Below are 22,740 nucleotides of genomic sequence, written 5' to 3' on the forward strand. Positions count from 1 at the left end.
AAGTTTGAATACTTAAGCAATAAACTGATTTCTGCTCTTTTTGCTTGGCATCACTTTTTGTTAGTGGTGTTTTAATTTTTATTAACTGCTGAAAACCATATATTTTTTGGTAAAAACACGGCAAACAAATTGATTAAACTAAATTAAATTTCATCTATACTTTTATATCTCAAAGTAAAAAAAATGAGAATATTTCGTGGTCAGGAGATTTATTTTCTAAGATTTGTTTCATATCACTTTCAGCCAAACTCTATCTTTGTGAATAAGAACCATGAAAAGGCGTAAGCATTATGCTACGAGTATGAATGTTCGATAAATTTCATGAAGTATACTCAATCAGACTTATATCCAAAGCCCTGTTCTTATTTTTTCTAAAAATCTTAATCATTTTTATTTTAAAATAAACATATTCCACAATTTATGCCCAAACTTCTACTAGTGTATTATGCGACTTGTAGAATTTGTAGATGAGTTTGATATTAATTGACTATGTACTTTGATGGTACACGTCTAATAAAATAGGTTCTGTTCTGTTCTGTTCTGTTCCTTAACTCAATATTCTTTTATTATTCCACACTTTACAGTTATTTTGTTAAAGCATGTGAACATACATTATTATTATTATTTCATGTAGTCAATGTTATAGGGGTGGTTTAATTGCGGTTAGAATTTATAATTATAAAAAAAATAATTAGGTAGCGTCAAAAAACGTTTATTTTCTCAAACCATTATGTATGGCAAATGAGGTATATATAATATACCTACATCAGTATGTGTATACCACGTGATAAATTGCGTCATAAATGCTACGTCGGAAGGCAATATTTTGCTTCAAATGAAGACTTTAAACAAAAATAACTTCACTATTTCTTCACCTTTTTGAATGAAACATAGCACAGTCTACGCCGCTTACGAAGCCCCGCCTTCGGTATTTAACCAGAGTTTGATTGAGAGTTTAGTTTCTTAAAACACGTCAACAAACCGTTTCACAATACGGGCGTCTGACGCAGCACTGTCAAAACATTATTTTGGAAACAGGTTTGTCGAAGTGTTTGATGAAACTAATCACCCTATCAAACTTCGGTAATGAATCGAAGTCGGGGCTCTTTAAGCGGCATAGACTGCCCTTTGTTTTATTTAAAATGGTGTAGTAAAAGAAAAGTTATCTTTGATTTGTTTTAGTCTTCATTTTTAAGCTAAATGTTGCCTTCCGACGTAGCATATATGACGTAATTTATCACGTGGTATACACACACTGTACATGACATGGCGGCAGATAGACGTTTAAATTTAGAATGTGATCTCCAACATGGTTATCGGAGAGTCATGAATTTAAACGGAGTTCCGAATCACTGGCACCGGATTTTCAATATTTTTTTACATATTCGGTATTATAATTTTTAGTAAGGAATTATAAGATTTTTTTTTATTTAAAAAAAAAATGATTGAGTTTGAAAATCCGGTGCCAGTGTTTCGAATGCACTGCCACAATGCAAATCACGTGATCATATCCCATATCGCTAAAGATTGAAAAAAAAAGAAAAAAATATTATTATTTTTTTTACCCCAATGCACATTGAAATTTGTTAAAATGATCAATGTGAGAGTGCAGCTTTAAAAGACTAAGGACTCTTGGAAAAGTTGGGATTGTAGGTTTATAATTGTACGTCTGTCCCATCATCTTTCATCTCGTTTATAAATGTCTTGAAGAGAATATGCAACTGCGTTAAAAATATATACACCACTAGTCAAAGAAATAAATTACATGTTTTAATTACAGTTGTTATTGCGTAATATCAACGACCTTTTTAATTTATGTAAACAGACCAATTATAAAGTTAATCATTGTGCTTACACTAGTTTTGACTAGTTTACATCTGCTAGAGCAGTTTGATAAATAGAGGATAGTGACGTGTATTTTAGGAGGAATATTTTACGGATATAGTTTTCTGTGATAACAACGAATGAAATAACGTGGTTATTGCACCGTCTATGTTTATCTAAAACAAAGCAATTTAATTGACGTTAATTGGAAAATCGCGTGGGAAACATACAGTTGTGACGTCATTTTAGTGACATCATTTAAAAGACAAATCAACCGGTATAGGGAACATACATGTAGCCTTATTTATATTCCGTGAAAATAACAGCGGCGATATAACAATATGATATTTCATGGCAGCGCATAACAGAAAACACATATTTGAATCCTCATATAAATAATATTCAAGTGATAATAAGCCCAGTGTCAAATTGTTCTTTACATGGAATATGTACGATGAAGTTTGTGTATTTGGACATGATTTGATGCGGAACGTTTTGAACCTATTCATCGCAAGTGCAGAAGAAAACTGACGTCACATTATGCGCTATTTTGTGGTAACCGTATTTTTATACTAGTATATAAATTTATTGTTTGAATTTGTTTTCTAACAGAGGGACCTTAATTATTGTCGACATACGCAGACAAATTAGTTATATCGTGTGTTTCCGGTAAGGGTCGAAGTACATATGCCGATAAAGAGGCTCGCCGAGTACCGCATTCGGAACTCCTCTGCCATTGTTATCGGATATATGCCAGTACATCATAAGAAGTATTTTTATATAAAATTGTTAATGAAATGTAGTGTTTTAGCTTGTTTTTGTTGATCTCAGATCAAATTGATTGCAAACATAATTATTAAGATTCCCAAGAGTTAAGTCATTAAGTTTAACAGCTAAATTGAAATAACTACGCGATCTACTTGCAGCGTAGTTAAAGTATACTGATTTTTGACATTGTAAATGCGAGTACCGACCCAGCGAGCCCGAGGGTCGGATTTTACAATCCGTAACGGAAACACATAATTGATTTATTTCTTACAAACCGTATATCATTATTAAGTGGAAAAACTTGAAAAGGTATTATCTAGTCTAAGGGCCTTTTTCCAAAAGAGCGTGCGGCGTTCTTTAAATAAGTCATGATGCGTAGTTATTTTTAGTTATTAAGGTCGCCGTCAAAAAGGATTGCGTTTTGACGATTACTTATTTTTTCAATTTTATGAATAATGATGTACAAAAGTATGTATTTGATCGCTATATTGTCTTTCCTTTAAAGGGACTGTGTCACAGATTGGTACAAATTATTATTTTTTTCTCTAACGAATCGCAGGATAATTATCTAATAGAATGTGTTACGCTTTGATATCATAATTGTAAAAAAGTACCAAAATGTAAAAAAAAATGTGTTGGAGACCAGGTTCGAACCCGCTTCGCCAAAATTGAAGTCCAGCGTCTTATTCAGTGAGCTACAAAGGCTTATACTAATCGGGTGACATAATTAAGCTATACACCTACCTCGGTAAAATCACGTGATAACACCGACTAGACAATCACGCATAAGGAAGGAATTCTACCTGGTAGACATACCCAGTCATCTTTTTAATGGAAAAAATACGAAATAACTGCTAAACTTAAATAAATTGTAAACTATGTGGTACTTTAGTTACTAAGTTTCACTGCATTGTACACATCGATGCCAAGTTTATGTCAGTTTTCGACATTTTTTTTCTTTCGCTATTTTATCATACGTGAGACAGCCCCTTTAACTAAACAGTAAAATAAATTAGAAGTGTTGCGTAGTTGCTCGTGACGCAGCTGGCATAAAGGGTGAGTGGGAGATCGAATTTTCCAGTATGCCCGATTTTACCTATCCTATTTCAAGAAACAAGTCTGTACGAAACCAGTCGATGGATTCCCGTCTTTGCGAATCCCTGAACAAGTCAACAACAACTCACCATCCAAAGGACTGTTTTTTATTGTTTACTTTTTTGCGCTTGAATATCATGTTTTCTTCAAAACCTTGACACTGACAAAAACAACCAGCTTCTTTATAAATGTCATGCATATAAATGACCATAGATAAAAGCATTACAATAAGCATAAACATAACTCAAATTCTAGTATTGCCACCGTTAATTTGTTAAAAGATAACGCGACGAAATGGACCGTGCAAACTGAAAGATGCGTTTAATAAGATTACGTGATAGACGTGAAGGTTATACGTTTTAAACGTTAACGCTTAAATTCCCGCTACGGGGCTCCGTAAATGCATATAAACCGATGAGAAGTTAATCCAACGTCATTTGAAATTTCTCAGTCCAGGACATTTAAATAACCTACAGGTACGGTTCATGTCTTAATACAAAATATTTGATTTTGGATATTTTCCAATATTTACTATTAAAGTCAGGAATTTCTATAATTACAAGTATGTAGTTTCTTTTTAAGAAAATAATAATTCAAATGATTTTATTGTACATTTTCTTACGATTTGGTAATGATATTTTTAAAAAAAGTTTTCGTTAAAAAAACTTTTTATCCTAGCAAAATTTTTTTGGAAACATAAAAGCTGAATGAATGTATATAGGCTATTGCTGGTATTCAATATGAGACTTAAGACAATCTTTTTGTCATAAATTATTGATTTCATTCACTTCATTGGTCAGTTCTTAACAACAAGTAATCCGATTAGCTACATCGTTCTTAGATCCAATTAAGACCAATATTGAATGCCATCCTATAACGGCGAATATGGAACTTTTGATTCTTCATATACGTATAATCATAAATTCAAACTTGACAAACTTACAATGATATAACTGAAAAGGAAAACGATCATTATGTGTTTAAACAACATTTCAAAATTAGACATTATAATGTAAAACAGCAAACAATTATTATAAATTTGTATTGAGTTAATGCTTCATTTAGTTTTAATGCATGTTAGTCTATTTTTCAAATAGTTAAACATTCCATGTACATTTGATATTTTACGACGTTTTGCCGAACTCTATAAATCTCTTTGAAAATGACATCTGTTCTTTTTGACAACAGTTGACAGAGTGCGAAGATGCATTGTAATACGTTGTTGTAATAATGTAAATTTCCCGAATTAATTGAGCTTATTTGATGATGCATCACTATTAAGATGTTTGAGATGCAAGTGATTGCGTAATTTAGGTGTTATATATTAGTTTTGTACCATAGTTTCGCTTGAAAGGGTTTATGAGTAGAAAAGAAAAACGTAAAACCATAAAGAAAAATAGTATTGTAAACAAAATGTTTTGGTCTCGAAATTTTGCAAAAAAAGTAATTTCATGTCTGATTTTAGTTGAAATAAAAATTCGACCTTCAAATACACTATTAATTATCCTAAATTATATTTTAATATTATTTCATGTGTACTCAGTTTGCAATTCCCTTTTTAAAAGATACCTAGCAATGGTTGAAAGTTGATATTACGTACGTGTGATCTCATATATTTTAGTGGTCTACGCACACTTGTGTAAAGTACCAACTAACTGGGACAGCCACTTTTTATATAAACCGGTTCACCTGATTTAAATAAATAAACGGTTGACTGCTGATTTACTGAAATTAATGTATTGGCAAACGACCTTTAAGTTCTATAAAAGAATATGTTGACCACTAAGAGGATATGGTGTCACCGCGCATCTTAATTGGCATTTAAAGCTTATTAGTAAATATGCAAACTTAATGCAATACAATAAAATGTTGATCGCATTCTCCGGTAAATTGCTTAAAGATGCACTTTTACTCCCAAATAAGATTTACCACAATTAAAACGCTGTTTTTTTTATATACCAAAAAGGATGAACAAATGTCGAAAACAATGGTTCTTATGAAAGATAGCGAGTATAATTTGAAAGTAAGGTGAAGAAAAAGCTGGTATTACGACCTTATGAGACTAAAACAGATCAGAGTAAATCTTTAAGCATTCACCAATCATTTAATATTTTTTGCATTTTCCAGCTATTAAATACACAGTTACAATCTTGTTATCGGTACATTCATGTGTAATTAATATTTTCTATAAATGCATTATTAAGAAAGTAGTTAAAGGTTTATCACTCAATATTTATGTTTGTTATACATGTATATTTTATTGATTTTGAATAAGAGTGTCACTTTAAACAACGATTTAAAATGTTCTTGGTATACCACTTTAAAAATCGAGATATCAATAAAGGACAAATGTCTAGTTAATGGTCGAATAAGGGTCTAGAATGGGCATCAATGCTTGGTTTTTGTCGTGTTTATACTTTGTGTGCATATAAATGCTCTGTTCTGTTCTGTTCTGTTCCGTCCTTTATCACTTGTCTACTTTCCATGGATGGCACATTTTATCCGTTGAATATATATATTCAGACTTTTCATATCTGGATATGGTAAATGTTTTGTTAAAATGAATATTGTTTAATCGAAGTTACAGTGACACTCTTATTCAAAATCAATACATACACAATGTATACCAAACATAATTTTTGACTGATAAACCTTTAACTATGTATACTTACTAAATAATGCATTTATGGAAAGTATTAAATACTGATTACAAGGTTGTAGCCGTGCATTAAATAGCTGAAACCGCAAAAATATTAAATGATTGGTGAGTGCTAAAAGATTTACTGTGATCTACTCTAGTATCGTAAGGTAGATATACCGTGTTTTATGCACCTTTATTTCAAATTAAACCAGGTATCCTTCTGGAAAACCTTTGTCGTCGACATTTATTCATCCTTTTTTGTAGTTCAAAACATTTGTATTAATTGTGATAAATTTTATTTGTGAGTAAGAGTGCATCTTAAACGAAGGCCCTTCGCTTTCGCATGCTTTCTGATTCTCGTTACATGACTTTCTAGCGCTAATCCATCATTGAAATTAACAACTATTTCACATCAAACCATCTAGTACCGTCAATATTACATATACAAAGTTGCACTGTGTGCCAACAGGGGGCAGAAACAAATTATTTTTGTTCATTTAAGCCTATATATATATACATACATATAAGAAAATAATTTGTGTTTGCCCCCTGTGTGTGCGCCCCTTGTTTAACGCTGTTTATGCGTTTTTTTGCAAATGGATGCCTTTCATTTCTCATTTTTAATGCGTTATATAAGATTTTTAAAATAAATGACAATCACTATAAATGATTACATTTAGTAATTGACGGGAAACACACACGAATAAACGTTTGCTTTTTCTCTTTTCTTCTATACTTTACGACCTGATCTGGGCTTGACAAAAGAAGCATCAGTCGTTTTGAAAGATTGCTCTGCACAATAAACATTACCAGTAACACCAGAGTTGTTAAAGCTGCGCTCTCAGAGATATACCATTTTTACAACTTTTTTTTATTTTTTGTCTTGGAAAGAGCAAATGTTTGCGTAAATATCTGCAAACCAATGATATAAGATTGATGGTAAAAATCAGATCGTAAATTTTCATATTTCCGTTCGAAAATTAATGTTTTATGGCTTAATACTAACGGTTTAAGAAAAATGCATAAAACATCAATTTCTTAACTTAAACATAAAAATCTTCGTATAACTGGTTTCCATGGATTTTCGCAAAATTTGGCTCGTTCCAAGACAAAAAAATAAAAAAGTTTTCAAAACGGTCAATCTGTGAGAGTGCAACTATAAAAGGTAAGTGAGCATTTTAGGGCCTTAACAGTACTCTATAACAGTATCAAAATATTTGGGGATTCGGACTCATCAAATTACATGTTTGGTCAATGTTTATGCATATCTAGTTCTGATTAATGTGTCAGGGTATATACAATATGATTTTAGCTTTTCCAAAGTGTACGATTAAGGCACTGGCACTGGATTTTCAAACTCAATCATTTTTTTGTTTTAAAAATCAAAAAAATCTTACAATTCCTAACTAAAAATTACGATACCAAACTTTTGAAAAAATATTCAATGATAATTTTGATATTGTAATTTTTAGTTTGGAAAAAAATAATGATTGAGTTTGAAAATCAGGTGCAAGTGGATTAAGGTCATAAACTCACCACTCGCTCACCTCAACAACTATGGTAACACTTTGAATGTATATTTGGTTCTGAATTTGTACAACAAAAGCACGACAAGATGTTAGACCAGACGCATCTTTCAACCTTACATAGTGTGTCTCTTTTTCTCCACTTGGCGTGCAGCAAAAGCGAACTCAGACGTTCGGTATGCATTATATACGCCCTGGATTAGACTTCGTGCATCGTATTATTTCTATCGGGTTTAAAGTGACTCGCTCATGTTTTTGGACAAAAAATTAGTTTTCCCGGTAATGCATATGGAAACCCTAATTTTAATATTATTTTACTCTATGATATCGAAATTGCAGAAAAAAATACAGTTATAGCATGAAAAGTATTTTGGTTTTAGTGGAGTTCGAACTCACGCCGTTAAAGTCAAGAAAAAGTTTAAAACGACCGGCTAGTCCACACGGCCACTTTAACAGAAATGGTGGATATGTTGACCTGTTAAGGATACATTAATAACATCACGTGATAATGTCAATCAACCAATCACGCAACACCACAGCTGTCATTAATTGTGGTCTTCAAAAACGATATTTGAGCAAATCTCACTTGAATCTCGTACATACTTGATTTTGACACATAAATCGCTTAAACCACATATGGACTCTTACGTACCTGATCATTGTACAGTTGAACCCCTTTCACTAGCGGTTTTTAAAATCGTCCAAGTACTTTCAATATCGGAGATAAAAACATAATAAATACGGTCATAATGCATCATTTCCGACTTCAACTTGTTAAAAAAATTCTTGACAGAGACGCCCCAAACCCAAATGGAAACAGTTTATGTCATATACTTTCGGTTCTGGTAAAGGGGCGCATGTCAAAAGGATGCGCCCCTAAGTTACGCCCCCTCTTATGCCAATTACTGGAGCCGCCCCTGCCTTTAAATTCGTATGGACCTCTTACGTACTTGATCACTAAACGTTCTAGCCCCTTAATCCACATGTGGAATGAATTCATATTTTACGACTGAACTTAATGTGCAAGATCCTGTACCGCTCCTAGTTAAATAGCAATGTTCATACATGTTTGCATTCAGATGCACATGTTACGTGAGTCATACTATGAAACATATCATATATGCTCGTGTGTACATAGAGAGATTATTAGAAGTTGATTAAGAATATTAGAAATAACCTTTCTGAATCATATATCAAGGTATTCCATCAATCATTCAAAACTGCCACTGGTAAAGTTTCCTTTTAAAGTTACAAAACGTTTGAATAAATATTAAAGTTTTCATGGAGAGCTTTTTTTCATACTGACATTACGTTATTTAGTAGAGTACGTTGCTCAACCAAATGCTGACGTCAACATGGAATATTGGTAGCGCCATTATGGGGTTGTTGTTGTTGTTGTTGTTGTTGTTGTTGTTGTTTTAAAAATGTAGTCCATGAAAAAAAGATATATTATGTTTTATCAATATAAATCAAACATGATAATAAAAAAAAAATCTCGTCGACGATGTTAATATCGAAAATGCACGTATTCGTCCTTGTTTCATGATGATAGATGACTTACCTTAAACACAGATGCCTTTCAAATCAATTCATGCAAGAAGCATGATTTTCCAAATGTAACAAATATATATGTAGTATAACTTGCAACTATCATCTATCACAGAATGTCAACATGTCCTTGTACCAGCAACATCATGACAACAAAGTTGTTTATTGGTTTAAAACATTGTCATTTTTAATTCGTTATTTTAACTCGTGATAAATGCTTACATCATAACTGTTATTTCACCATTTTTTCACACGGCATTCGCTGAATAGATTTATGAATCATTTGTGTATGTATTTAAAATGTTTTGTAATTGTTGTGGTACGAATGCATCATAGCATAAACGACTGTAATCATGAGACACCACATGTTTACAAAGCACATTTTGAAATCGATCATCACTCCCTAACAAACATATTGCAAAGGATTTTTAATGGTAAAATTGTGTTGTTTTTAGAGGAATACTCTTGACAGCCATGGATATGGTATGTTTGCAACCAACGATAGAATACGCTTTGATTTATTAATTTGTCCAATATCAGACAGACACCGGCATAATTAAATCGCCCGATTTTACATGAATATTGTAAACACGTTTGAAAAATAAAACCTATGTTACTCAAGCAATCAAGCATCAACTTTCGATATACTCAAAGCTGTACTCTAACAGATTGACCGTTTTGACATTTTACAATTTTGTATCGGAATAAGCCATTTATTCCGGTTATGTCGAAAAACGAGTGAAACAAGACTGCTGGCAAAATATCAGATCGCAGTTTTCCAGATGATTTACGTTCGAAAAATGATATTTTAAGGCTAAATGCGTTACAAACGCATTAGAAAAATGAATATTTCGGCAGTTTCCCAGACAACTGAGATCTGTTCTATTGTGAGTTATCTTACATTAATAAATTTAAGCCATTGATAATAAAATCATTTGATTCTGAGACAAAAAAAATATTGCCTGAATTGTCAATATGTGATAATGCAGATTTATATGTCAACATATATTACCCAGTCATTTATTTATTAAAACCATCCATGAGAACGTTACCTATGTAACTCAAGCATTAGGCGTCGAATATACTCTAATTCTTACCCATTTGGCCGATTGTTTAGAACGTGTTAAAGTAAACAGCGTTTTTAACTTCATCGTTGTTAACTCATATCATGACTGGTTTGGAGGTTTAATAGATCTGCTGTATTTTTAACAAATTTTTAGACAACTGTCTCAACTGTAGTTGTCTACATCTATGTGTAATAGCACGTCTTCAAATAGTTCACATTTAAAAGTTAACGACAAGGTCATCATATATGTACCCCTTAAGACGACGATAAATTAATTAAAAGATTTTCATCCTCGTCCGCCCCCTCTTTTTTCGTCAATTAAACGTGTTTAACAAGGGTCCGTATTTGCGTATGGGTCGGGTACTGCCCGGAAACGGCTTTTATTCATACCTATATTCACATGTAAAAAAATCAATGGTTACGATCGTGTTCGACTAGAAAAATACGTATATGGTCTCTTATGCAATAAGAACAGGAATGAAAACAAATTCAACGAAGAAACAGTCATTTAAGAAAAATAAAATGGCACCCCGACGCCAATAAAAATTGATGAACATCTAGCACTTAATTTATTTAAGCCTAAGTAGGAAGGTCATCGCTGTAAAGCATACCAAAGTGAACTGGGGGATCTTAGTTGTTGTGTTTCTCTAACGTGCACCACTAAATCGCACTGCCACACGTCCCTAACGGAACACGGTGAACGTGTGTCTGTACTCTCTTCTCTCCCCTACATCTTGGTGATTTGTCGCATTTGTCTCCCAGTTGTAATATTAGCGCGAGTCTCCCAGTTGCAATATTATCGCGAGTGAGTCTACCAGATGCAATATTATCGCGAGTCTCCCAGTTGCAATATTATCGCGAGTCTACCAGATGCAATATTATCGCGAGTCTACCAGATGCAATATTATCGCAGTCTACCAGATGCAATTAAATCGCGAGTTTACCAGTTGCAATATTATCGCGAGTCTACCAGATGCAATATTATCGCGAGTCTCCCAGTTGCAATATTATCGCGAGTCTACCAGATGCAATATTATCGCGAGTCTACCAGATGCAATATTATCGCAGTCTACCAGATGCAATTAAATCGCGAGTTTACCAGTTGCAATATTATCGCGAGTCTACCAGATGCAATATTATCGCGAGTCTACCAGATGCAATATTATCGCGAGTCTACCAGATGCAATATTATCGCGAGTCTACCAGATGCAATATTATCGCGGTCTACCAGATGCAATTAAATCGCGAGTTTACCAGATGCAATATTATCGCGGTCTACCAGATGCAATTAAATCGCGAGTTTAACAGTTGCAATATGCGCGTGAATCTCCCAGTTGCAATACAAGCGTGAATCTCCCCGTTGCAGTATAAGCGTGAATCTCCCCGTTGCAATATAAGCGTGAATCTCCCCGTTGCAATACAAGCGTGAATCTCCCCGTTGCAATATAAGCGTGAATCTCCCCGTTGCAATATAAGCGTGAATCTCCCCGTTGCAATATAAGCGTGAATCTCCCCGTTGCAATTTAAGCGTGAATCTCCCCGTTGCAATATAAGCGTGAATCTCCCCGTTTCAATATAAGCGTGAATCTCCCAGTTGCAATATAAGCGTGAATCTCCCCGTTGCAAAATAAGCGTGAATCTCCCCGTTGCAATACAAGCGTGAATCTCCCAGTTGCAATATAAGCGTGAATCTCCCCGTTGCAATACAAGCGTGAATCTCCCCGTTGCAATATAAGCGTGAATCTCCCCGTTGCAATATAAGCGTGAATCTCCCCGTTGCAATATAAGCGTGAATCTCCCCGTTGCAATATAAGCGTGAATCTACCCGTTGCAATATAAGCGTGAATCTCCCCGTTGCAATACAAGCGTGAATCTCCCCGTTGCAATATAAGCGTGAATCTCCCCGTTGCAATATAAGCGTGAATCTCCCCGTTGCAATATAAGTGTGAATCTCCCCGTTGCAATATAAGCGTGAATCTCCCCGTTGCAATATAAGCGTGAATCTTCCCGTTGCAATACAAGCGTGAATCTCCCCGTTGCAATACAAGCGTGAATCTCCCCGTTTCAATATAAGCGTGAATCTCCCAGTTGCAATACAAGCGTGAATCTCCCCGTTTCAATATAAGCGTGAATCTCCCCGTTGCAATATAAGCATATATCTCCCAGTTGCAAAATAAGCGTGAATCTCCCAGTTGCAATATAAGCATGGATCTCCCAGTTGCAATATAAGTATGAACCTCCCAGTTGCAATATAAACGCGGTATGATTGTGTGCTGGCTTGTGCCTGAAGTTATAAAAGACTTCGTTGTAATTAAAGGTGGCCGTATTGGAAAGTGATGGTAAAAAATTATTTTTATATCATTAATTTCACTCTAATGTCTGTTAGGTTTGATCCTTAAGTTGCAAGAAGCTTCGTTGCGTGCATAGGTGAAAATATGCGTAAGGGATTGGTGAACATTCAAAAAATGTTTTTTCACCATAACATTCTTAAAAATAGAATCTAAGTAATTATTATAATTATTTTAACATGTATAATGACGCAACGCCATTCCCCCATTACTAGTCACGCGGTGACACCATATTTTTATCTATAGGGTCAGTAAAATAAACGAACCAAAATGGCGTCTATTTTCCGATTCCGATGAATAATTGTTTTTTTCCATAATTCGATGAATGAAAACAGGTTGTCGACGTATGATATACGTTTCGAGGTTAGTGGGTGACCCGATATGTAATATATGGGAGGAAGAACCATGTGCGAATTCGAGCTCACATACAAACGCCGTTACTTTAAATATCAATACTGTCGCCTATGGAAGCATTACAACCGATTACAAGTATCCTACTTCAAAAATAGGTGGCAATAAAAATATTCTGACTGTATCTTATATCATCAGTAAAATCGTTCTATGGTCAACATTTTTTGTCAAATGAGAAAGCAGTATACTTTCAATTTATCAGCAGTCAGCCGTTATTGATTTGCATCACTTGTGAAGGGCTAGATATGAACTATGTTGGTGGGTAGTTTACACAGTAGAAGATAGACCACTAAAGAGTGAAAGGCCGTTTATATGCACTTACACGAAATAAATGGTAATGCGACTGTTAAGAACATATATTTTTAAAACTACATACAAGCAACATTTAACCATTACGCAGGGTATAATTATTTAGTTTTGCTCAATCTGTCAGCCCAATATTTTTCTTGAGATAAAACAGTGGCTATCTATAATTTATATCTAAGTATTTGAATATTCAAATGTTTTATTCCAAAATAACTTTTAATCGAGACATATTTGACTTAAAGCCGGATGTTCTGGTAAAAGAATAGATGACGGTAATTAGATTCGCAATTAATAAATCAGTCGTCAGCGCAGTGGCAATTAAACTGGACACGGTTTCCATATTCGTACAACTGTGGTTTGAATTACGAGAATCAAATCTGCATGTTTATGCACAATTTTGTATATTCAAGGAAGTGTTGCACGTGCTTTTATTAATTAGAATTCAAATATATGCATTGGTCTAAAATGCTGCATGCGAAAACAATAAAATTGTCAAGTTCAAGTATAGAGAACAATGCATTGAATATAATATCAATTGTATATATAAATAGAAACCGTATGGAAGTTACATTTCATGATCATTAATAATAGCAATCATTCATTATTCTTGATGCGCAATGAATTGCAGTAATTAAATTATGCATCCGGCTTGCACACATTTGGACTGCGCTGACATATTTAATGCTGACGCCAATTTATATCCATTAGCTCAGATGGACACTTTCATGTAAGCAAAACCCAATCGGAACACCTCGGCAATCTCCGTCATACAACGAGCCGCCGATGTATACTGGTGCATTTGTAAAAGAAGTTCGTAAAGTTATTATATCTATAGACCTACAGCCGTGACAAAGCTCTGGTCTAAAGACCAACATCAGTGGCAAAGCTCTGATCTATAGACATACAACCATGGCAAAGCTCTGATCTATGGATCTACATCAGTGGCAAAGCTCTGATCTATAGACCAACATCAGTGGCGAAGCTCTGATCTATAGACCCACAGCCGTGGCAAAGCTCTATCTACAACATTTTTCAACTGACAATAATTATTTTAAATACCCTCTACATTTATTTAGATTTATTTACATGCATACATGGTTTAAATTTAAATTAGAAAAATGGCATTTTTCCACTAAGTTGAAAATTGTTACTTAGTAATGAAAACGGCCCCTGATGTTTAGACTGCGAGCGATAAACTAAAATGATGTTTTATTTCTGTCCCCATCTGTTTAATGCTTTGATTGTCGGCCTAACAACTTTACGCAAATTCATCAAATTTAATAGTTTTGCTTTGAATTCTTGTTTATGTATATGTTGATATAATTCTTTAAAGTGTGCATGTTTAAAAGCGACATAACGTAAAAAATCACTTTGTCAGACGTGAGTAGTAGATAAGTCGGTGAGATAAAGATTACTTTTAAATGTAGAGTTTTTACGTAATAATTTTTCAGTAAAAAACACATTAATTTATTATCTGTCAACTGACAAAAAAAAATAGTTACCTACGTGATAATAACAACCCACATATTGTACTGTATTGTTTACTTTCAGAAAACGGATTCAAATTGTTTATAATTTTAGAGATATTTGTAACTTAAAATAATTTATCCCGGATCGAGCTGGCTATTTCGAAAAACAAACATTTTCTGTTTACTATTTAGAAATTGTATTTATATTCACTTATGTTATTTTATAGCCTTGTATCAAAGTCGTAAACTTTCAATATCCTTTAAAACAGTCAATATCGTAGGGCTATTAGAACTGAGTTTTGATCGGAAACGTTGTATATTTCTCGAATGGAATGGATTTTCATATCCGATTGCCGAGTGAATCTAATGCACCAGCCAATTGTAACCACGCTCCCCCAGGTCCGGGGGTATACCGGGGATAGCCGGGGGAATGGGACGTGTTTTTAGCTTTCAGGTGGCCCCGCAGTGCCGGGTGACTGCGGTGGTTTTGTCTTCACTTTAAATATAGCGGGGAACGGGCCTTACCTAGGGTCCCTGGGGTGCGGGGGCATTTGTCGGAGATTTTACCATCTGTTCTTCCCCGCAGGGCGGGGACTTTAGCCGGGGTTGTCTGGAACGTCAAAGTCCCTGCTATTCCCCGGAAGTGGGTATGGGCGTGGTTACAAATGACTGGTGCATAAAATCTACAAAAATCTACGAGATTGGAATACGGCATACCGTATTAATACGTAGTATTAATAGCCATTTTCTTATTCATTTTACTGGTTTCAATCCCTTATAAAAAGACATATGCTTTCATGAAAAACGTCATTTTAATGACGCACTAATTTGTTTCATGACGTCATATTAACATTGCACAATGATACTTGTTATGACGTGACGTCAGCAGAATGGAAAACGGCCGTATTGCACAGCAGTGAAATCCGGACTACCGTATTTTGTGATATGTATTCCGTGTGGATTGATGATGGGTATGTAAAAAACCACACTGTTTATTAGTATAACCATGTATATAACCAGTGATGATCATTTCGACATGGCACATACATAGACGATCATTGTTTTTTTTAGTGTAAGATCGTTAAGTATTGCATCGTGTGAGTACCATCAGCCATATTTCACAGTGGCGTAGCCACGATTGAAATAAACACTTTTGATATACACGATGCGAAATATATTGCGATCTGACAGTGAATCGAACATTTATTATACTAATCAGAAAAGCGCGCCAAATTGTATGCTAACGTAACGCCAGTTTGGAAATGGCGTCGTTGAAATTGTGGCCCATGCCCGTGCGCGCTGGCAATTGATTTGGAATTGAGAAAGGGCTAAAAATTCAAAACAGTGAAAAATATCGTAGTTCTATTTCACTGTTTGAAACATCATCAAGATCTATAAATCACCGGAAAGCATATGATAAATCTTAATATTCGTGTGGAGTATTTTAGGCTGTATGCTGTAAGCCTACATACTTATCGTAACAGTTAAAGACCATTAAAAAATGATAATTTTGATTTTTATTGCCTATGAACAGAATTGTAAAATCCCGCTTATCGCGCCTACGGCCTTTCAACGCTTCCATTTACTTCGTGTGTTTCTATAAGTTGCCGTTGGGCTTTTTTTTTTTTTTGGTATTTATGATTACTTTTAAACCAGTTTTAGGCCCCCAATAGGCTGGGTTTTCACAGGCTACGACAAGGCATTACCCAACGTATTCCATTTCATTGGCATTATTTTGAGGGGGTGGTGGAGGGTAATGTTTGCGGCCTAATGTGACAGTTTGTCTCTTGATAAATGCTTGTTTGGCCTTGTGCCTTCAAAGTTACTTGTTCGCAGACTGCTTGTTTGGCCTTGTGCCTTCAAAGTTACTTGTTCGCAGACTGCTTGTTTGGCCTTGTGCCTTCAAAGTTACTTGTTCGCAGTCTGCTTGTTTGGCCTTGTGCCTTCAAAGTTACTTGTTCGCAGACTGCTTGTTTGGCCTTGTGCCTTCAAAGTTACTTGTTCGCAGTCTGCTTGTTTGGCCTTGTGCCTTCAAAGTTACTTGTTCGCAGTCTGCTTGTTTGGCCTTGTGCCGTCAAAGTTACTTGTTCGCAGTCTGCTTGTTTGGCCTTGTGCCTTTAAAGTTACTTGTTCGCAGTCTGCTTGTTTGGCCTTGTGCCTTCAAAGTTACTTGTTCGCAGTCTGCTTGTTTGGCCTTGTGCCTTCAAAGTTACTTGTTCGCAATCTGCTTGTTTGGCCTTGTGCCTTCAAAGTTACTTGTTCGCAGTCTGCTTGTTTGGCCTTGTGCCTTCAAAGTTACTTGTTCGCAATCTGCTTGTTTGGCCTTGAACTTTGTGCCTGTTAACGGACTTGTTCACAGACGCTTGTGAAATGTTTGTTTGGCCTTGCCCTTTGTGACTTTAAAGGGACTTGTCCACAAATTTAATGTTAGCAACGAATGTTTTTAATTGTTAAAATGAGTTATTTTACTTTCATTTACTTTAATGAACGAAAACCGAACAGCAACTGCCAGATCCTCATTTAAACAGAATTAAGTAAATCCAAGCCTAAAACGATTCAATTTGTAATAACGTTACTATGCTTTCCGGCAAAATAGAGCTTCTTTTGTCATTTGTTAATTTCCAATAACTATTAAAAATCAAGCAATTTTTGTGTTTTATCATTGCTACAAGTAATGTGTTCATATTTAACACGAAATAAAATGGTCAATGGATGACCCTTGAAAACGTGATCGAGTCCCTTTAAACAGGACCTTGGTTAAATTATATGGTAATGAACCTGTCCGTGGACTTCTCATTACATTATCATACAATGAGATATGACTTTTTATTTCCTTATTCAATTATCCGAATTAAAGAGTAGATATGCGTTCCCAATAAATAAACAAGACTCATAAAAAGTGAAAGGTTAACATCTATATAGACACCCAACTTGATTAATAATTGTTTATTGCAAACACATACATCAAATGGGTGACACTCGTGAGTTGTCCTAAATAACAACAGGTGGATGCGCAATAGCCAGACGGTGCATTGCATTTGGACCACCTATATTACATACAGATGAGTAATTTACACTGAGTAAATAGTAATTAGTGACCATTTCGTCTCGCATGCACAGGCAATTAGCTATGACATTGGAACACTTTGTTGTTTAAGCGAGCCGACTGTCTCTTGGCTATCGACTTAAGAGACAACACTAACATATGTAAGGGACCTGGGTCTTCCTGATATACTTAAGTTTAGAGACAATACTAAAATAGTTACGGAGCCTGTATCTTGCTGATGAAAATGCATAAGCAAACATTATTTATCCGATAATGATAGGTTACCGTAATTATGTCCCCCCCCCCCTAAATGGGGAGACATAAAGTTTTTGCTCGAATTGTCTGTCTGTATGTCTGTCCGTCCAGCCGCCCGTTCGTCCGCCTATCCGTCCGTCCTTCCGTATGTCCGTCCATCACGAGTCGTGTCCGCTTCATATTTTTTGGACCGCTTGAAGAAATTTAAATGACTCGCCACAAATGTTCACTTTATTGAGACGACGTGCAGAGCGCACGTTACAGCGAGCTCGGTTAATGCACCAGTCAATTGCAACCACGCCCCCCCCCCCCCAGGTCCGGTGGTATACCGGGGATAGCCGGGGAAATGGGCCGTGCTTTTACCTTTCAGGTGGCCCCGCAGTGCCGGGTGTATGCGGTGGTTTTGTCTTCTGGTCAAATGTAGCGGGGAATGAGAGCCTTACCTAGAGTCCATTGGGTGCGGGGGTTCCACGGTCAGTTCATCTCCGCAGGGCGGGGACTTTGCCCGGGTTTGGCTGGACCGAAAGTCAAAGTCCCCGCTATTCCCCGGACCTTGGGGGGGGGGGCGTGGTTACAATTGACTGGTAAAGGTCAAGTTCATACTGAGAGGTTAAAGGTCATATGACTACAATTTGTGTCCGCTACAGATGGCTAGAACCCCTTGAAGGATTTTTGAATTAATTTGCCACAAATAGTCATCATATTGAGACGAGTGTATCAAGCTCAAGTAACAACCAGATTAGTTCAAGGTCAAGATCACACTGAATAATATAATATGACGATTTTTGGTTTAGAATGTTAAGTTTCTTAAAACATCCAACAAAACCTCCGCTTGATGGAACACTGTCATTTTGGAAACAGGTTTGTCGCATTGTTTGAGGAGACTAATCACCTTATCAAACTTTGGTAATAATACTTCAAAGTATATATACTACGGACAGAATTGTTCATTGTTGTAAACATGTTAATAGCAGTTTCTTGACAAAGCATGATATGCATAAGAAAATAATTGATAAAATGATGGTCACAATGATACATGGCAAGGATATATATACAAGGACAAAAAATAAACAAAAACAGAGAAAAACTACGTTTCAAAGAAAATATACAAATGATAAATATCTAAATCAAAACGTAAATGTACACATCTGAAATTTAAAAAAATAATAGCGATTTGGAAGGTTAATATCATTTATAACTATAGTCTAAACCATATTATTTATCATAGAATTTCTTTAGAATCAATACCTTTTCGAACTCACCATACAACGGGAGGTCAATCAACTGTCAGTTACACGTTGACATTTATTCAATTATCAAAAATGATGTGTTTATTGACACTGGTAACCTAGTGATCTCTTTTGGACATAAACATTGATATCAAAACATGAGATGTGGCTAATAAGCCGCTAATGAGCGGTCATATTCAAATTGATTCTAACTTTGATCTTTTCGTTACTATTTTTGAAGCTTTGTATTCTCTGACCGCCAAGAAAAATGTCAAATTTGACCATTTTTGATAAATGAATCCTTAATTACCTATATTCCATGACAGTTAACACGTTAGTTCTGTATTGTTATGAATGCACTGAAAAAATGGACATGAGAAATGACATACATTTATTACGTAACCATCTTACAAAGGTCAAATGTCCATCAAATGTTCGTGATTAGAATGGTGGCCCTACATAAAAAGGGATCGTTCAGTAGAACAATATCATTCTTCTTTGGCGCGACCAGCTTTCTCTGAGCTTGTATTTTGGGAGTTAGTAGTCATAAGGTAATTAGTATTGAATATTTAATATTTCTACAACATTTCATTGAGAAATTGTTATAATTTTGAGGAGATTTGAGTTGAGTTAATTTATTTCTTAAACACATTTGATACTTTTTTGAATTTATATCAAGGGAATTATAAAATTAGTCCACTTTCTATGTCATTTCAATTTTATTAAATGATAAATCAATTTGAGAGATATGATATTACATTATTCAAATTTAGTTTCAAGCGGTCCATATTTTTTTTATCGAAATATGTTTATCTTAAGTTATATTGTTTATTTATTTATTTTATATTTTTTTAATTAGTTTTAATTTTCCTTTATTTTTTTGTTTTGTTTTTCATTTTCTGCATTTTCTTCTTTCTTTTTTGTTTTATATTCTTAATATTTGTGTATGTTTTCTGTTTATATTTTTAATTCATTTTTTCTCCTCTTAATAGAAAGCTAAATGCATTATAAGTTTTCTATTATCTAACTTTAATGATCAAAACAACAAAAAACACATATGATTTAGGTACATATATATCATATTGTCAAAAAATAATAGCCTTTATATCTTTTTTAATATTCTTTAAATTAGCAACATAGCCATAAATTCTCCAGTTTATAAAAGCGCCAACATATTGCTATTTTTTATCTGTAACTTATTCATATGCATTTTTGTAATTGATCGATAGAGTCAAGTGAGTTAAACACGATAATGCATAAAAAATAATATAAACAATGCATCAACCTATATTTAGTGCCTTTAGTTTGTCAGCAAATTATCTTTCTATAATCCAATGTTATTTCAGTCAGACACAATGGCTCAATCCTGGGGATACACAAGCGAAAACGGTAAGTAAATTCTTAAATAAAAATGGTACGTGTTTTCAGTAACAGGAATTAAATGCAAATCAATTTTCAATGTAAATCCTATTTATGCTGAATCGTATTTCTTTGACATAATTTCTTTTTTTCTGTGACATTGTTGTGTTTTCTTTCCCTTCCAAATGAAGTAAAATGACTTAATTCAGGAAAATTGCAACCTTAATTATAAATAATTCATTAGTGAAAACTGTTTTGAATTCATATATAATTATACAGTAGCACAAGTCATTATAAGAACAGGTGGATTGCATAAAATCCCTGTTTAAAAATATATTTTGAAATTTGCCAAAAAAGTGCTGAGTAACGACCTTAGTTATAGCATTCTCATTTAAAAGAGGCTTGAGGTAATAGAGGCAACCAAAATGCTTTAAAAACGGCGGCTATATCAATATGTACTTTTCATTTTCTTTCTTCAACGCTTACAGGTCCCCATACTTGGGCGACGAAGTTTCCTGACGCCGCCGGCCATGCGCAGTCGCCAGTCAACATTTGCTGTAATGACGTCATATACGATAGCGCACTAAACATGACGTCACTTAAGACGACTTATGACGTCGAGGACAGTTTTGAGGTTGTTAACACCGGAGAAAGCTTTAAGGTTAACATCAAAAAGAATTCAGGTATTTATATACGTTTCTTATACAATAAATATATCTGTATTAATTAACTGACTTTATAATTAAAGAAACTATTGAACAATCCACATCTGTTTAATGTGTTTACTGTATGCAGAATTTATGTTTATATATTTATACAGTGAATTCAAGTTTTAATCCACGGTAAACAAACAGTATTAACAATGCAAACACATTATAACTATTAATGCTGTTTCTTACATGCTTTACAAGCATAAGCGTGCGTTTCCACATTGCTACGACATTTTTCACATTGCTCCGACATTTTCCACATTGCTTCGACATTTTCCACATTGCTTCGAAATTTTCCACATTGCTTCGACATTTTCCACATTGCTCCGACATTTTCCACATTGCTTCGACATTTTCCACATTGCTCCGACATTTTCCACATTGCTTCGACATTTTCCACATTGCTTCGACATCTACCATATTGTGACAAATACTAGAATTAACACGCAATTTTGAAGTATTGGTCTCCTGGTCAATACGGAAGTATGCATAAACATCTAAGAAAATATTTTCAACATATTGAAACTTTACAATTTTTGGCAACGATTATTTTTAAAGCCCTCTTGTTTCTTTTCATGAAATTAATTGAAATGCGTATACTGTTATGATTATTTTCTGGCTTATTTTTGGTATACAAACCAATTCACAAGAAATTCATATTTTTGGTTTACAAACATTGTTAACCTTTTGTAAATTCAGCTATAAAGAAAAAAAGGCATTCATTCACTGAGTTTTAAATTGTCACTAAGATGTTGTTGTTGTTTTGTATACGGCCCCTGGTTTCATGAAAAAAACTTAAGTGTCTAAACAAACTTAGCAAACAAACTTAGCAAAGTCTTTTCTGCCATCTGATTGGATAAGTATTATTACTTTCAAATCGCAGTAGCGGATTTCTGGCAGAAACATATTTTCTAGTATTTTGTGTATGTGTAACTGGCCACTGGTCCGCGCATGCATTCTACAACGGATAATTCAATGACAACTCCTGTAATCACACTCTTATCATATATCATCGTCGGAAGTACTAAATATACGTTGGAAAGATTGGCTAGCGAAATTTCGTTCTACATGAATATTCATTAACCGCAATTTCATGTATAGCCTTTGATGTTTGTCAGGCATCAAATCAAACGTTCGGG

At 34.6% G+C, this 22,740-nt stretch overlaps 1 protein-coding gene across 4 annotated transcripts in view; it reads left to right on the forward strand.

Annotated features, from left to right (window-relative positions):
* The first annotated feature begins 1,963 nt into the window (after positions 1-1,963).
* Positions 1,964-22,740, forward strand: part of LOC128242134 (carbonic anhydrase-like) — a 31,430-nt gene continuing 10,653 nt past the window's right edge. The window contains exons 1-3 of one of the 4 annotated variants that reach the window (XM_052959186.1): positions 1,964-2,379; positions 20,879-20,921; positions 21,380-21,574. In XM_052959186.1, the coding sequence (XP_052815146.1) occupies positions 2,365-2,379; positions 20,879-20,921; positions 21,380-21,574 (253 nt within the window). In that variant the 5' untranslated portion in view covers positions 1,964-2,364. Of the gene's footprint in view, positions 2,380-4,057; positions 4,164-9,769; positions 9,886-20,878; positions 20,922-21,379; positions 21,575-22,740 lie in introns of those variants that run through there. The other 3 variants (XM_052959189.1, XM_052959188.1, XM_052959187.1) reach the window with 3 other exon arrangements.

The sequence above is a fragment of the Mya arenaria genome, chromosome 8, assembly GCF_026914265.1.
Source record: "Mya arenaria isolate MELC-2E11 chromosome 8, ASM2691426v1".
NCBI classification, from domain to species: Eukaryota; Metazoa; Mollusca; class Bivalvia; order Myida; family Myidae; genus Mya; species Mya arenaria.